Source organism: Sitophilus oryzae, unplaced genomic scaffold (assembly GCF_002938485.1).
Source record: "Sitophilus oryzae breed Bouriz unplaced genomic scaffold, Soryzae_2.0 scaffold_1059_pilon_pilon, whole genome shotgun sequence".
Taxonomy (NCBI): Eukaryota; Metazoa; Arthropoda; class Insecta; order Coleoptera; family Curculionidae; genus Sitophilus; species Sitophilus oryzae.
Genome location: NW_022145681.1, coordinates 753,069 through 770,639, shown reverse-complemented (window position 1 = coordinate 770,639; position 17,571 = coordinate 753,069). Strand labels below are relative to the sequence as shown.

Genomic DNA, 17,571 nt, shown 5'->3' with positions numbered 1-17,571 from the left:
AAATGTACACAATCCGCCTGAAAAATCACGGTAGACGAATTAGCAGTGATTTCAACCTTCATTTAGTTGACTATAATAAAAATATGAGTAGGTAGTATTATTAATATTTTGATTGAAATTAGCATGTAATTATGTATGAATATACTATATAAAAAGTAATATAAGTAATAACTTAAAGGTGCGTTCACACCTACTGCGCCGCGCCGCATAAAACATTTTTTTAACATGTACTTTTGAAGTGTATTTTTTAAGCGCGCACAAAAGTACATGTAAAAAATGTTTGGCACGGTTCGGTTTAAACGCACCTTAATAACATCAGAAACTCTAATAGGCTACTTACAATTTATATTTAAAGCAATTCTTTTACTAACTGCAGGTGGAACGTCGTTACTGGCAATACAAAGATATGCTCCCATTTGTCTCCTTTCTAATCTCCAAAAGTTCAGGTTTGTGCCATTATAGGTCTCGACTGGAAAAAATAAATTAATTAGAATAACAAGTTACCATAAATTTAAGACTCTATAGAATTAACTACGTATTAATTAAAAATAAGATAAAAATTGGCAAAAAAACAAGTTTTCTAAAATACACTCGCCGGCACGAAAAACGGGCACTGTAAAATTTTCATGTGTTTTAAAGTTTTATGCGTTGTATTCTAGTGGAATTAGTTGTAACTAAATTATTTGAATTTTTGTGTCTTTTTCTAAATTAAAAAAAAAAGTTGCCATTTGTCAATTATACGAGGGAAAGCAAAATATTGATATTTATGTGAAAGTGTTAAACACCCTGTGTAGTACGTTAACAAAGCAAGGAATTTGAAAATAATTTTATCATCTAGGTGTCTTTTTTCTGGATAGTTTTTTTTTGGTTCATCTAAATAGATATATTTTTTTAAAGATATTCGCTTTTGAAGAAGACACAAACATTTTTTCGTATTTTTTATACAGGGTCGCTTTTATGTATGGAAACGGTCGATTAATTATTAGATAAAATATAGGAGGTACCGCAAAATGTTAAATATAAAAGTTACATGATTTTTAAATACATACTACATACATACATAGGGATGCAAGGATTTTTAAATGTCTATTAGCGAGTAATACATTTAAGTATACAGGGTCGGTCATAAAGTCGTGCAACATCAAAGTTTCATTTTTTTTTAAATAAAACCCCCTGTATATTATTACTATTTTAGTATATTATTACATATTTCAATTCTTCCTTCAATTCTAAGCAAAAATCGAAATACACAAAATGTAACGCTTATTGCTGGGGTCCGACGGACCCCAATTTTTTTTCAGTCAAAAATACATGATAAAGAGATTTTATAAAAAACTTGTTATTTTAACACTGTTTACAATATATTCAAACTTGTGGACACAACTTTCATTAATTTTCAACAAATTAATAAGAACGAATACAAAAATAAAGTAAAACGCATTTTTTAGGATTTTTTGACAACAGAAATATAACTAGGCTAAGAAACGCATAGAAATTAAAAACATATATTTTATGATTTTACCGTATTATTAAAAGTACAAACTGAAATGTGAAGCTAAAGTAATATACATAAATTATTTTCAACAAAACTTCAAACCTTGAATATACATAACATTTTCAAATATAGTTCATGCTAATATAGGATCTGCATTTGCCGTACATGGATCGTGCACATTTGATTCATGAAATTATTGTTTTTTTTTGTCATTTCTTCGTTGACATATACCACATCTCTTTCTTTTCTGGTACTGATTATTCAATTTTCTCTCTGCTATAAGTAAGAGATTCAGAATCGGAGTTATGGTTTACTCGAAAAAAAATCAATATCTCGATGATCTTCATCTCACTTAAGCCTGTTTAAGCTCATCAAACCACTCAATTAATGCTTCCTCAAAATTAGAGTCCCAGTGAGGCACACTTTTTACACCATCCTAAAAATGAAACGGTCTTGGCGTGGTGATGCCACACAGACTCCAATGAAATTTTAGCCTCAGCTGGTAGGAACAATACTTGATAAAATCAACTGCACCTTTATCAGTTGCATATTGGCACCCTAACTTAAAAGTAAATTGCGCGGCAATGCCTAATTCTTAAACTTAAACATCTTACAGAGGTTTAAATAGTGTTTGGGGTCCGCTAGACCCCATCATGCCAGTTGAGGGTTAATACTGAATCATTGTCTACAACTTTCAAAGAAAAATTTGATACTTCAAACAAACTATTAATCGATACATATTGCAATTACTACTCATAACAATATTACGAAACATAGTGCATTTTTTTCTAAGCCCGATGCACCAACAGCACGGCTAAGCATTATCCACCAGCAAATTACGTAAATTACCTCTGGCGTATTCTCTGGGGCCCTTCCTCAATACAATTGATTGGCCGTCCTCCCGCTTCCACACGATGCGCGGCGCTGGATGACCTGTGGCCTTGCACCAGAGGGTAGCGTTCTCGCCCTCCGAGACTGAAAGGTCCCCGCTGGTGTCGTCGTTGATTATATCAGGTGGAACTGAAAAATGAAAAATATTGTTACTTTGGATTTTTACCTGCAGCATATTTTCGATAAATAGGTTTGATCGCACAGCGAAACATCTAATCGGGGGTCCGGTGATTTATCCCGACACACAATTTTGGCATATTTTTTTATCAAAGGTAACATTTTAGTAATAATTTTAAATGAGAAAAAATGTTGGTTATGCACCAAATTTCAAAATATTTTAATGTAATTTTAATACTATTTTTAACACATACATACTATTTTTACACATATTTAAAAGGTCAAATATTATCTTCCCAGATGGTTTTATGCAAAAATTGTATTAGACTTTTCTGAAGAGGCGTTAAAATTATACTCTCATGTAGAATTTAATTTTATTTGGAATAGACATTTAAAAGTTATTTGCAAAAATCTACCTTCAAATTACTTATATACAGGGAGAGTTTCCTACGATGTTCTCTATGGGTATCTCGGAAACTACCGGAGATAGAGAGTCAGTTAAATGGGGAAAGAATTGCAGTTTTATGGGGTCATAAATATGCGCCTTTCAGATTTTTGAAAAAGTTGATGGCTTACTAGATATTTCGAAAATAACAAATTTTGGCTATTTTAAAAATTGTCCCTAATTCCATTATAATCTATTTTAGACAAAAAGTTTTCAGATAGAAGTTGTAGATAATCACATCCCTAATGAGATTGTGTTCTCCGATTTTTTCTAAAGCCTCTCATTTTTGACATATGACACAAAACCGTAGAAACAGTAGTTGGCCATGAATTCATAAAAAGCGCCATTTTTAAGCTTTTCAGCGATATAAGCTATAATATGTTTCTTTCACAAAATTACTGAGTTATAGCCAATTCTTATCTTTCTTGACTAATTTCACTTAGTTAGCCATAGAAACAAGTTCAATCGTCGTTGCTTTCAGAAATATGAAATTGTCACATTCAATCTTTGTAAATTAAAATAAACAAAAATTGAAAATAAGAGTTTTTCAAATGAAGAAAAGCGTGTAGGATTATCGGTTCAACTTTTCTTGGCCATACAGTTTCGAGGATACGTTGACCGTTGACCGGTGAACGTTACTTACGTTTTTTAGAGAAAGATTTTCAAGACATGTTAGAAAAGTTAAATTTATTAATACTCGCGCATTAATAGAGTGGTTCCAACATGACTTTCATTATGACCAATCCCCCTCCCCTCACACACACACACACAATGAAAGAAATGTTAAAAATTATTTATATCATAATTATGTAGACTCAGGGATAGAAAGAGGTGGACCAATTGCATGGGTCTCCTCGGTCACTTGACCTATCCATTAGGTATAGATTTTTTTATGCGGTATGGTTAACAACAAGGTTTACAACAGAACTTATGAATTGAGAGAAGACCGGTCGTTCTGTGAGACTAGCTAGAAATTCAGTTTTAAAAAGATGCATATATGTACGTACTCAAAACAATTGCGGATTTTTTGAAAATTTTCTAAAATAACTTATAGTGATATTATTTTTTTAAGTTTTAGTTTGTGTAATGCAAATTATAAAGAGCCGTTTAATAATATATTTTGTCTTTTTATAAGTAATAAATCATAACAAAATTAGAACACCATTGAAAACCGTTCTCTAAAAAAACGTAAATAATTTTCACCGGTCAACGTATCCTCGAAACTGTATAGCCAAGAAAAGTTGAACCAACAATCCTACACGCTTTTCTTCATTTAAAAACTTTTATTTATAATTTTTGTTTATTTTAATTTACAAAGATTGAATGCGACAATTTCACATTTCTGAGAGCAACGCCGACTGAACTTGTTTCCATGGCCAACTAAGTGAAATTAGTCAAGAAAGATAAAAATTGGCTATAATTCAGTAATTTTGCGAAAGAAACATATTATAGCTTATATCGCTGAAAAGCTTAAAAAATGGCGCTTTTTATTAAGTCATGGCCAACTATGGTTTCCATAAAAAAAACATATGTTTGTGTCATAAGTCAAAAATTACAGGCTTTAGAAAAAATCGGAGAACTCAAACTCATTAGGAATGTGATTATAGTAGGGTATACTACTTTTATCTGATCACTTTTTGTCTAAAATAGATTATAATGGAATTAGGGACAATTTTTAAACTAGCCAAAAATTTGATTTTTTCGAAATATCTAGTAAGCCATGAAGTTTTTCAAAAATCTGAAAGACGCACAAAACTGACCACAAAACTGCAATTCTTTCCCCATTTAACCGACTCTCTATCTCCAGTAGTTTCCGAGATGCCCATAGAGAACATCGTAGGAAACTCACCCTGTATATAGTCCGTCTAGAAAGTATCCGGAAAAAAGAAAGGAAAATTACAATTATCGATATATATTTTAGGACTTAAGTTAAAAAAAATTATAACAAATTATTAATTTTATTTACTTATACAACCTTCATTTAACTCCAAACAGTTAACTAAACGTCCAGGTACACCCGAAACTAGGTCCACACCATAATGTTCAGTGGCGGTAGTCCAGTACTGTAAAACTGAGCTAATCAAATCTTGTTTATTTCGTGGAGCTGCTCGTTCCTCTTCAATCTTCATTAGTCCCCATATGTTTTCAATGGGACTAAGATCTGGTGAAGCTGCTGGCTATGAAATTGTTGCCAAATGGTGTTCTTGCATCCAAGCTTGAGTATAGGCAGACCTATGGCATCTTGCATTATCCTACTAAAAACGCCACCCCTCTGGAAATAAAACATGAGCCGTTTCAAGAAGAAAACCATTTAAAATATCTCAATATTTTGCACTATTAACAGTTCCATCAACTATACACAGAGGTGTAGCACCACGCTGAGATATTGCTCCTCAAACCATTATTTTAGTGGGAAATTTTGAAACTTGAACGGTAACATTTTTTTGATAGGATTTTTAGAGGGTTTCCACCAAGCTGGAAACAACTTTCGTCAGAAATAAAAACATTATTAAAATTATCTTCTTGAAAACGTTGACAAAAATCCATTCTTCGCTACCTTTGTAGAGGTGTTATTGCAGGGATTTTTTTTGCCTTCCTTGATATGTAGCCTTGTCTTTTCAGTGACATGCGGAAGGTTTCTGGACACACTTTTAATTTTCGCTGACTTCCAAATCTGTTGCGAATTTGCGAAACCCTAGGCGCGGATTCTGTCGTCCTAATACCACTAAAGCGTTTAAATTGTTTTCGTGAATCTTACGCGGTCGTCCTGAAACTGGTACATGCTTCATATCTGTGCCATTTTTTATCCTCTTTATTGTCTCATATACTGCACTTTTTCCGAGTTCAGTCAATTGCAATAATTTTTTAACGTTTCGAACGCCTTTTTTATACAAATATTCCACCATTTCTCTTTTTTTTACTTGCGACATTATATCTCAAATCTTAAGCCAGTTTACAATCAACAATATTTGGCAGATGGTGTTGCCATGGGATTTTGGTCATAACCTACTATCGGCACAACCTACGTGATGGATTACTGTTGTCTTAGAGTGTTACAGAAAAAAATACATTAAAATTAGGAAAAATATAAAATTCCGGATACTTTCTAGACGGACTATATATAATACGGCCCAGAGACAGCTACAATTAAAATACCAGCAAAAATATGACCTTGTCATTGTCAAATTCAATGTCACATTTTTTTTGTTTACAAAAATATCTGTGGTTTGAAACAGGTGGTAAAGTTTTTTCTGAAATGAAAAATTATCTACAAAAGAATTAGTTGAACTGAGAATAGTATTCGCGGTTAGGTTAGGTTAGATTAGGTTAACACGTCATACATGCTTGCTGTTCATTACTCGATCACTCACAGGCCTCGTGATACCAATACATCTACAATAATTTAACAAGTCAAAGAAATATTTGTATCTAAAGTAACTTTACTAAATTCTACTAATTAAATAAATGTTTACATAATTCCCCATTCACAGCCAAACAACAAACAATACCCCAAATGACTTGTGATATCACAATATAAAACTCTTTCGGGGAAAATATTTAGCATTCCACAGAGATATAGTTTTCAGTCCATTTAAATTTCTGTATTTAACATGCCCATAAAAACAGTTTTTGGGCGCGATCAAGAGGAAGAAGTCACAAAAGAAGAAAAGTGGACTGCCCTATGGTCTTTTCCTACTGTATCCCCAGTAAACGGGAGTCAATGTTTTTCTTTTCTTCAACATGAAGAATATTCAAGTCATTGTTATTTTCTTCCTATTCAATTATTTTTGTCTTCACACTTTCATGTGCTTAGTACCTTAGTGCCTTTACAAATATAATACGGTAAGTTCGAAATGTTCCAAGAAATATACATTAATTTTGTCACCTTTAATAATTGTTATTTTCATGTTCATACAAAAACATTGTGAACTACACACATAAGCAAATTCTCTTAAAAACTCTGATAATTACAAGATTACTCAATGCTTTCAAGTTCAGTTTTTCTAGTTGGAAATGTAAATAAATAGGTAAGTTAAACAGAGAACAAATTTATTTTTACTCCCCCTATTATTTTTACTCTATTAAACACATAAACTCTAATGTCATATTTATTTACTCTGCTATAATTTAATTAGAAAAAATATATATCTAAAAAAACATTAAACAAACAAAAAGGAGATTTTGACATTTGCAACATGATTTTTAAGATTTCTTTTTGATCTTTAAGAAACATCTAATTAGTTATCAGACAAATGGTACACTCTAAGTAGAAAACACTGCGCCACGTTTTTATTAATTAAATTATAAATTAATTAGCATTAACCTTCGTCTAACGCCCTTATTAACTTCAAAACAGTTTAAAAATAATTTGCGTTGTTAGTAATGATTTTTCTTTTCATTTTTAATTAAAAATAAAAGAGGGTTTGTATCGCATTTCTTTTTTACTTGAACATTTTTAATAAGCGTATTTTAAATCACTCGTAATACCTACTGAATGTAATGGAAACAAGTTAAAAGGATATATCATGATTACATAGAATGAAATTACTCAATCATCTTTAAAATATTATTTCAATTTATATTATATTTTTTAAATTTTCGTTTTTTTTAATTCTTTAAATACTAGGCATATATTGGATTTTGGATACAAACTACAACAGCCAAAGTTGCTATTATTATAAGTTGCAACTCTTATACGATATGATAAAAAAAAACGGTGTCAGCGTTTGCTATGTAAATATGGATATACAGGGTGATTCTTAAATATGGGCAAATATTTTTAGGGCTGGTTGATCTCGATAAAAGAAATATTTATTTTCTTTACCGTATTTCAAATAAGTCCAAAATAACCGAGATATTTTAATTTGATAATTTAAAAAAAAATTGGTTCCTCGCTTAGATTTTGAAAATTGTATTTTAAAAAATTGTACAGATATATAGTTTATCATTTAGCCTTTGGAAACCAGAGTGGTCTAAGTCAATTTTTTTGGATTTTCTAATTTCAATATATTACGATTCCTGATGTAGTTTTCTATCTACTCACGAGGTTTTAAAAATGTTAGTCTATAAAAACTACATTTTTTGACTTAGACCACTCTGGTTTTCAACAACTCCTATATGAAATAAGGTATAATATTAAAATGTAAATATTGAAAAAATCAAAAATCTTAAATTACTTTTGAAGTGATAAAGCAATGATAAACATAAAACATTAAATATTAGACAAAAAAATTAAAAAAACACAGAGGAATATGAAAAATCTTCAACGAAATTTAATGCCTAATTTTAAAATAATAGAATATTTATTTTAGTATTTGAGAATGCCCACGGTTTAGCACAAAAAACTTGGTTATATTGTAAAATTAAAGCTAATTTCCTATTTCCACTATTAAACTGAAATTGTAGCTAATTTGAATCTAATGAACGGATGGCAATATAATTCAAATTAGTAGGTGTACAATAAAGGGTCCGATATAACCACAGTTTAACTAATATTTACTCTGGAATAAATTTGTTTAATTTATGTTTTAAAAATCATTGAAATGCTGAAATGTTCGTATAAAAAAAATATTTATAAAATTCTCCTAATTATCTATACTATACTCTGTTTTTTTTTCTCAGGTAAGATTTTGACAGACGATGACAGAAAATAAGCAGATGACGTCCATACCAATCTATTTATTTCACTAAAAAAAGTTTCTAATATTTTTTAAGTTAGCTATGGATGGGTTTATATATAAATCCGTCGTGCGTCGTCTCTTGTTGTTTTTAACCAGTTTTATTGGTTTATTTCAAAAATGACAGACCATATTTTGAATATTATTGGATTGACGCAACGATGTACGATACACGACTTAAGATTTTTGACGTTTATCAAATTCTTGCCAAATTATAGATTATAATTTTGTGTCAAATTATGTCAAATAATTTGACATAATTGGTTCGTGTTATTAGTTGTGTTTTGTGTTTTTTGAAGTTCAGTGGAGGAAAAATCGAGAGAAACTTAACTGTAGACCCAGAGCACAGTTTATAGTTCATATTCTAGTAAGTTTATAGTTAATAGTCTATATTTCGAAGACAGAGAGTTAGATAGACAAATACACAAATAAAGTTACCACCAGTAAAGTTTTTATACCATCTTGTATATGGTACTAAAAACTGAAGTACCTGTAAAATAACATCACACAATAAGTAAATAATAGATTTTAATACGGCAGAAACAATGTCAAAAGGTACTGGTTTAAAAAATTAAGATTAAAGTTAACTGATCAGCTTTTAAAGTATAAAATTCAGTAAGTGTTATTATGTTATTATTAATAAAATATTTTGTTTTATTTGTGTTGTGTTTTATTTATTACTGTGCAATATTAATGTTTTTTATTTTTTTTTTTATTAATACAACAATATTAATGTTTTTTATTTTAAGTTATATGGATAAATATCATAATAAATGCAGGAAGTTTCTTGAAGCTTGAAAGTAAGAAATAATTCTTTTTTATATTTTTTTGGTATGTGGTGTTTTGTTTAAAATACATGCTTGTTTGTGTATGTGTGACCATATTTGTGACACCTTGTGTGTGCAGTAGTAGTATTTGTGGCATACGTCTCAATTATGGTATACATACACGCGTATACCACAATTTTTTGATAGCAAATTCGATATCCTCGGGTCAAAATTAGTCTGGTCGGCTCGATCCGAAAAATTACGTGTGTAAGTTTCCACAAATCATAATATTTATTGGTATCACGCACTTTCAGAATTGTGGTAACCTAAACTTCCCTGTATCGCAGCGCCATCTACATTTTGATACACACTCATATTTGTGGTAAACCCGGCGTTTAGATACGTACATTCCCGAAACGTACCGATTCAGAATACACACCATATTTAATTTCTATTCTTTTATATTTTCTGTTGCATCGCAAACTTTTAAAAAATATTTGGGAATGTACAGGGTGGCGTCTCTCATACGCCGCTCCGCGGAGGCTCCGAGGAGTACGACAGTTTGTATTGAAATGAAATTTTGTGGGCATATGTAGGTTAACTCAGAGCACTTTTTAAAAATGTAGAGACTTCTACAGGGTGTCCCCAAAAAAGTTACATATCAAAGTTATGTTTTTTTGTAATGAAACACCCTATATATTAATTGATTTTCGGATTCTGGGAGGAAAATAAAGGTTAGTTTTATAACAGAAGTATATGACTAAAATGTAAGGTTTTTAACATATTTAAGATTTTCTAGAAATAAAGAAAATTTTTAAATTACAATAAAAGCTACCTAAATTGGAATTTACCCGGTATAGCCTAATATATAGTTAAATTAACTATTGTACTTTAAATCAAATTAAAACTTGATCCAAAAAGTTATACAGGGTGAGACAAAATTAATATTGAACACTGGTCACCTTTAAAAGAATGTTACTCTTTTATTTTAAATGGAACACACCTAATGTATTATTCAGATATTCAATGGAGAATTCATGTCTCTTCAAAATACTATTAAGGTTGCCTACCCCTCAAACAAAGATTTTCCTAGATATTTTCATTTACATGATTTGATCTAAGTAGATCTTTATTCTTTGATAAAATCTAGGTGGCTCTGATATGTCTGACGTTACTTCAACATAGCTGTCTAATTAATCCAACTTTAACAACTAGTTATCATTTTGTGTCAGTTAAAACAAAAACATTTCTCAGAAATTTGCCGAAAATGCAAACTTATCCTACATCAGAAACAAATGATATGATTCTATTAGTTGCTGTTGTTTAGTTAGGTTGCATTTGCAGTGTGCATTCACCAATTAATAGAATACTTAAATGTTTCTGATTTTATCTAGTCTGGTTTTTTTATGGGGATATGTTAAAGACAGTGTTTACAAAACTCAACCAAATATTGTCGACAACATGAGAGAACTTATTGTAGCTGCTCTCCATATATGCCTTTTAAAATGAAAAGATCCTTTTGAAAAGACAATTATTTTATGCAGTTAACAAGAAAGGAAGCATTTTGAGCATTTGACAGTTTTTTGATAGCAACATTTTTTGACAAATTTTTGTTAAATTAACAAAAGGTAATATCACACAGCCACCCTAGATTTCTTCAAATAATAAAGATCTACTGACGTAAAATGATAAAAAATCAAATATCTAAGAAAATCTTTGTCTAAGGGGTTGGCAACCTTAATAGTATTTTGAAGATATACAAATTCCCCACTGGACACCGGAAAAATATACTGGACGTTCCTTTTAAAATAAAGGAGTAACTTGCTTTTAAAAGTGACTAATGTTCCATATTAATTTGGTTTCCCTGTATAACTTTTCGAGTCAAATTTCAATTTGGTTTAACATTCAATAGCTACTGTAAAAAATATCAGGCTATAAAAGATCAACTAAAATTTAAATAGCTGTTATCGAAATTTAAAATTTACTGTTCGTTTTCAAAAAATGTGAAATATGTCAAAATCCTTAGATTCTTTAATAAAACTCAGCTTTATTTTTTATTTGCTAGAATCCAAAAATCAATTAATATATAGTGTGTTTCGTTAGAAAAAACACAACTTTGATGCGAAAATCTCATTTCGATATAAACTAGCGTTCTCCTTGGAGCTTCCGCGGCGTATGAGAGGAGCCATCCTGTATAAGGTAGATTTTCAATCATTTAGCTGCGCATGAATAAACACAAATGCATTTTAAATGGAACACCCCATATTTTGATATATTATGATTTTAATTAAAAATAAGTATTATTCATTTAACTTAATATTATGAATAATTGTACGGTGTTTAATTAATTACATTTGAAAATTGACATTTTCAGATTTTGAAAAGCAGTTCATGTGCCTTATGAAAGACTTTTAAATAATGATATAAGAACATAGACACAACCTGGTTTGGCTGTTAATATTTAATGGTATAGACAAATCTAAAAAATACTAAAAAAATATAATTTTCAAACATGAATAATTCAAAAGTAATTAAATCTGTGTATGGTACGTTAAATGAAAAATTCCAAAAAAATTTGATTAGAATCAAATCAAAAAATTTTTTTAGAGTCAATATCTGCTATGAGTTTCTCCATTTAAAACAATTCAATTTTGATCGGTTTTATCTTGTCTTTCAGGTACTCCTTTGTATAAATATAAATGCGCAAAAAAAACTACATAATAAATCCTAGAATATTTAATAAAAAAAAAAAAAAAATATATATATATATATATATAAATATATATATATATATATATATATATATATATATATATATATATATATATATATATATATATATATATATATATATATATATATATATATATATATATATATATATATATAGGGTGCTTCTTAATGATATAGTTGGGTTCACGAGGGAAATTATTGGTTAATTTTAAGAAAAAAAACTTCACACGAAACTATTTCCTAAACCTATCAACTTGATAACTGAGATACAGGGACAAGGTTCCTAGAATCCTTTTGGCGGAAAATTAACTCAAGAGTCGCCTCTAAATCTCATTGAGGAATATCATAATATATTATTAAAAGGTGAATTATACAGTATGTCCCCGGATTTTCTTTACAAGAGGAAAAACTTTTTTATTATTGATATTTTGAGAAAAATGCATTCTTCATAAAAATTTTTGCTTGTTCTGAAATGGTTAATCCCGTTTATACTTTTCCAAATTTCCATACCGTTTTAGAAAAAATAAAAAAAAACTGAAAATATGGTTGAATTTTTTGAAAGTCCTAAAAATCAAAACTCGTTTCTATGGTTTTCGTTCTTTGTTGTTATTGATCTCCATCTGAAAGCGCTGTAAGCCGAACGTCAATATCTAAGTGTTATATTTCCGTGTTTGCTATATTTTTTTTGCAACAAGAATTTTATTTTTTTTTGCAACAAGAATTTTATTTTTTTTACTAACTACATATGGAATATTACTTTGTTTATTCTATTTTAATAAAGCTCTTTCCTGATTTTCTTTTTGATATATTATGTAGCTGCATTTTTATTAAATATTTCTTTAGATTAAATTTCTCATTCTGATCCCCGCGATTCCGAGATTATAGGTTCTTATTCCTGGATTTTAAAATAATTGGAAACCCTACTTACACTGAGTGAAAGTTTTTTTTATATCGTTAGTTGTATTGGCTAAATATTTGTGAACAATGGGTTAGAAATACCGTTTGATCGAAAAAGAAACGGCGTCATAGACGCCTGGGGACAATAGTTTCGGCGAGGTCAATCTCTAGAGGCTAGTTTCTAAAAATTGACATAAAACTTATCAAAAATTAATACTAATTTTCTAACATCTAAAAAATGATTGAATGTTTCCAGACTCACAAATCTACTTCCAAAAAAGTATTTTTTTCTCGAATTTTAAATTACATTATTAAAAAATAATTTTTACTAATATAAAAATAAATTACAACCTTCTTAAAGTCAATTGGCAGTAAGCGCCATGAAAAAATAAAGAATAGTAAGGGCCAAGTAAATGGAGATCTAGGACTTGACCTCGCTCATAATAATAATTATTGATTGTCATTCCTCAGCCGTCTTTGACACCGTTTTTTTTTCGATCGTATGGTACGTTACGATTTTTTTCGGTAAATATGTGATAATATAATATAGCTGCTTGAACGAAAACAATGATTCCAAATAGCAATATGTAGCATCCACAAACACTAATTCTGAATCAGCGTACCTACCCTACACGGAGATTACTAAAATTTTTATATTAAAAGGTTAATTGATAATTACTCACATTCGACAATAGTTGTGGAGTCCCTTATACAGGAAGTTGAAATTTGTATATTTGTGGTATCTATATTACACACTTTTATGGTGCAAGGTATTTGTCGTAGCACAAATACACATTCTAGAATTATAATATTTGTGGAACAGGTTTCCACAATTAATAAATGCCAATAACTTCCTTACGGTGGAGTGTATAGACATATAAATTATATTTTTAGGTCGTGGACAGCGAGTTCGTATCATTTAGTTATATTCAAGTAAAACTTGCAAGATTCGTCCTTTGTAGGAAACTTATAAATACAAGTTCGATGCAAATTACGCGCAGTTCTCTTGTAACCTCTGAACAATAAAGATTGTTTTTTAAAAACGGTCCGGCGTTTACTCTACACGTAACTGGCGCAGTCGGTAGGATAGGCAAGACGAATCGAAATAATTCCGCAAAACCGAGAAAAGTAGTGACGTCTTTCGTGTTAACGATTAATGCCTAAACCTAAAAACGAGTGTAAAAGTGAACGCAAAGGGATTACGAGAAACTCAAAGACTGAGGGGCCACGAACAAACATCGTCCAACCCTATTCGGTGCGGAGGAAGGAACACACATCGTCCTGAATCCATAGTTAGAGCCAGGGAAAATCATCGATCTGAAACACCTATTGGTATCGTAGTCTAAGAAAACTCAATGAAAACCATAGCAATCATCACATTACTGTAAGTACTCCTTTTTTCGCTGCTTTTCCTATTTTTGCTTTTTCCTATTTTTTTTTACCCAACCAATACTGATAAATATCGATTTTTCTAAATTTTCCAAAATTCAATCTGGACGAGCTTAATATTCTTATCGATCAAATACAAAATCTAAATTTAAATAATCAAGATATCATGGCACAACCAAATTACCAACTAATTCGATACCAAGCCGACAATATTCCCAATTTTGAAGGAAACCCAAAAACTTTAAGCCGGTTTATAACCTCTTGTGAACATTTCTTACATAACCATCAAGACACGGGAAATATCAATGCCCCGATAAACGTATGTTTATTTGATACGATTGTTAGCAAGCTAGTTGGTAGAGCCGCTGACTTGATAGCCTCGCGGATCGAACTTGATTCATGGGTTAAAATTAGGGAAGCTTTAGTTACCACCTTTTCGGATCAAAGATCTGAAGATTGCCTGGTACAAGACATTATTTGTATGCGACCTGAAAAAAATGAGCCACCTCAAAGTTTTGGCCTTAGGCTACAAGACGCTCGCAGCTTACTATTCACAAAAATTAATAATTCAGGCGAAGATATTAATAGACGCACGCTAAAGATAGAACAGTATGACGCGCTATGTTTAAAAACTTTTATTAACAATTTAAACTATCATATGCAATTAGTTGTACGTTTGAAAGACCCAGATTCTCTCGAACAAGCTATGGCATACGTATCCGAGGAAGAAAATTTCATAAATTATAAAAATCGCCAAGTAATTAATAATAAAAATATTTCACATATTCCACCCCATATACCAAAATTGAATAAACAAGCTCAAAATTTTCAACCACCACATTCGAATCAATTTAGGCCTTTAATGAGACCGACTTACCAACCTAGTTTTCTACCTAGACCACAACCCTTTAGACCGTATACACCACCTCAACATAATTTCCAACCTCAACATAATTTCCAAAGAAATAACTTTTATTCTCAACCACGTTTCGGACAGCCATCAGCCTTTTCTAACCAGTTTCAAAGACCTCATTTTAATCCGAATACAAATAATAATAATTTTAACAATTTTACACCTCGTAATACTAATCGCAATGATACACCTGAACCAATGGATACATCCTCAGGTAATTCGCGTAGAACTAGTAGTACTGTTCGACCTCACAGAAATTTTATATCCGAAGAATTATTTAACCAATCGGTAGATACTGTCCAACAAGACAATGTTTCAAAAGATCCTTCAGAAAATGATAATGAAAAATCTAATAACGAACAAGCCTCAAATTACCCTATGCCTGAATATCAGAATCAACCTTATTATTATGACGATCAATATTATTATACACCTGACATGCCCAATAACTATTACACCCCCGAAATGACCAATTTATACAATGAATATGATCAATATTATCCCGCAGAATATGATCCAAATTTTTGTGTAACACAGAATACACAGAATGCAACATAATCTACCTAAATAATTATAAAACTTCTGAACTTCCTGTAGTATTTATTCCAGAATTGAACGCTAAATTTCTCGTAGACACAGGTAGTGGAAAAAGTTTTATTAACCCTAATCTGGCTTATCAAATTTATCCTGAATTTATTTCTAACGAAAACTTTTCTGTAAGGACTGCACACGCAACATCTTTTCATAATGAAATAGTGCACATTCCTATTTTTCCCTCTTTTAAAATTAATAAATATCATAAATTTTATCTCTTTGACTTTTCCGAAAAATTCGACGGTTTATTAGGTATTGATTTTTTAATTGATATCGGTGCAAAAATAAATTTAAACAATTTAAAACTTGAAACAACCCAAGTGAATTTACCACTTTATCTCCAGACTAAAATACCTCCGAATAATGTTTCAAATAAAAATAAAAATCAATTTCCCCAAGACATAATAATACCAGCTAGAGTTACTCAAAAGGTTAAAGTACCTGTTAACAAAGAAAGCGGAGTAGGTATTTTAAATTATCACGATTTTAACGGTGCAGAAATGCCCGACGCTTTAGTTACAATTATAGACTCCCACGCACATACAGTTATTACAAACGTACGTGAAAACCCTATAAAAATTACAATTTTAAATCCATTTGAGATCGAACCGATTGATGAATTAGATTGCAATTTTATCGAAAAAATGGAAACCGATACCGAACTAAAGGACCTTTTAAATAAAAAACAAAAACAAAATTTGAAAAAACTTCGTTTAAATCACTGTAATAAGGAAGAATTCAAAGCAATTCGTAACCTTTGTAGTGAATATAGGGATATATTCTACTGTGAAGATATTCCTTTAACATTTACAAACCAAATTAAACATAATATAAATTTAACTGAAGAAACACCAATTTTTACTAAAACATATAGATATCCTCAAGTACATAAATCAGAAGTAAATAAACAAGTAAATCAAATGTTAAAAGACGGTATTATACAGCCATCTAATTCACCATGGTCAAGCCCTATTTGGGTCGTTCCAAAAAAAGCAGATGCTAGCGGACATAAAAAATGGAGAATTGTCATAGATTTTAGAAAACTAAACAATAAAACAATAGATGATAAATTCCCACTACCGAACATTACCGATATACTAGACAAGCTGGGTAAAGCTCAATACTTTAGTACATTAGATTTGGCTAACGGGTTTCACCAGATCGAAATGAACCCTCATGACATCCCTAAAACTGCTTTTTCTACTGAAACAGGACATTACGAATTTAAACGCATGCCGTTTGGTTTAAAAAACGCGCCTTCCACCTTTCAACGCGTAATGAATAATGTTTTACGAGGACTTCAGAACGAAATTTGTTGTGTTTATCTGGATGACGTCATTGTGTACAGTACCTCTTTACAAGAACATATTAATAGATTAAAATTAATTTTTGAAAGATTTAGACAGTCAAATTTTAAAGTTCAACTCGATAAATCCGAATTCCTACATAAAGAAGTAGCCTATCTTGGTCATAAAATAACTAAAGAAGGTGTAAAACCTGACCCTGCTAAGATAGACGCTGTAAAAAATTTTCCTATACCAACTACACAGAAAGAAATAAAATCGTTCTTAGGACTTGCTGGATATTATCGTAGATTCATAAAGGATTTCGCCAAAATTTCAAAACCATTAACATTATGCCTTAAGAAAAAT

At 30.5% G+C, this 17,571-nt stretch overlaps 1 protein-coding gene across 1 annotated transcript in view; it reads right to left on the bottom strand.

Moving 5' to 3' along the window:
- The window catches only part of LOC115876530 (lachesin-like), a 502,686-nt gene that overhangs the window by 50,014 nt on the left and 435,101 nt on the right, over window positions 1-17,571 (bottom strand). The window contains exons 5-6 of the mRNA XM_030892346.1: window positions 2,345-2,515; window positions 341-469 (exon numbers count right to left, since the gene is read on the bottom strand). Coding sequence (XP_030748206.1) covers window positions 341-469; window positions 2,345-2,515 — 300 coding nt within the window. The remainder of the gene's footprint in view (window positions 1-340; window positions 470-2,344; window positions 2,516-17,571) is intronic.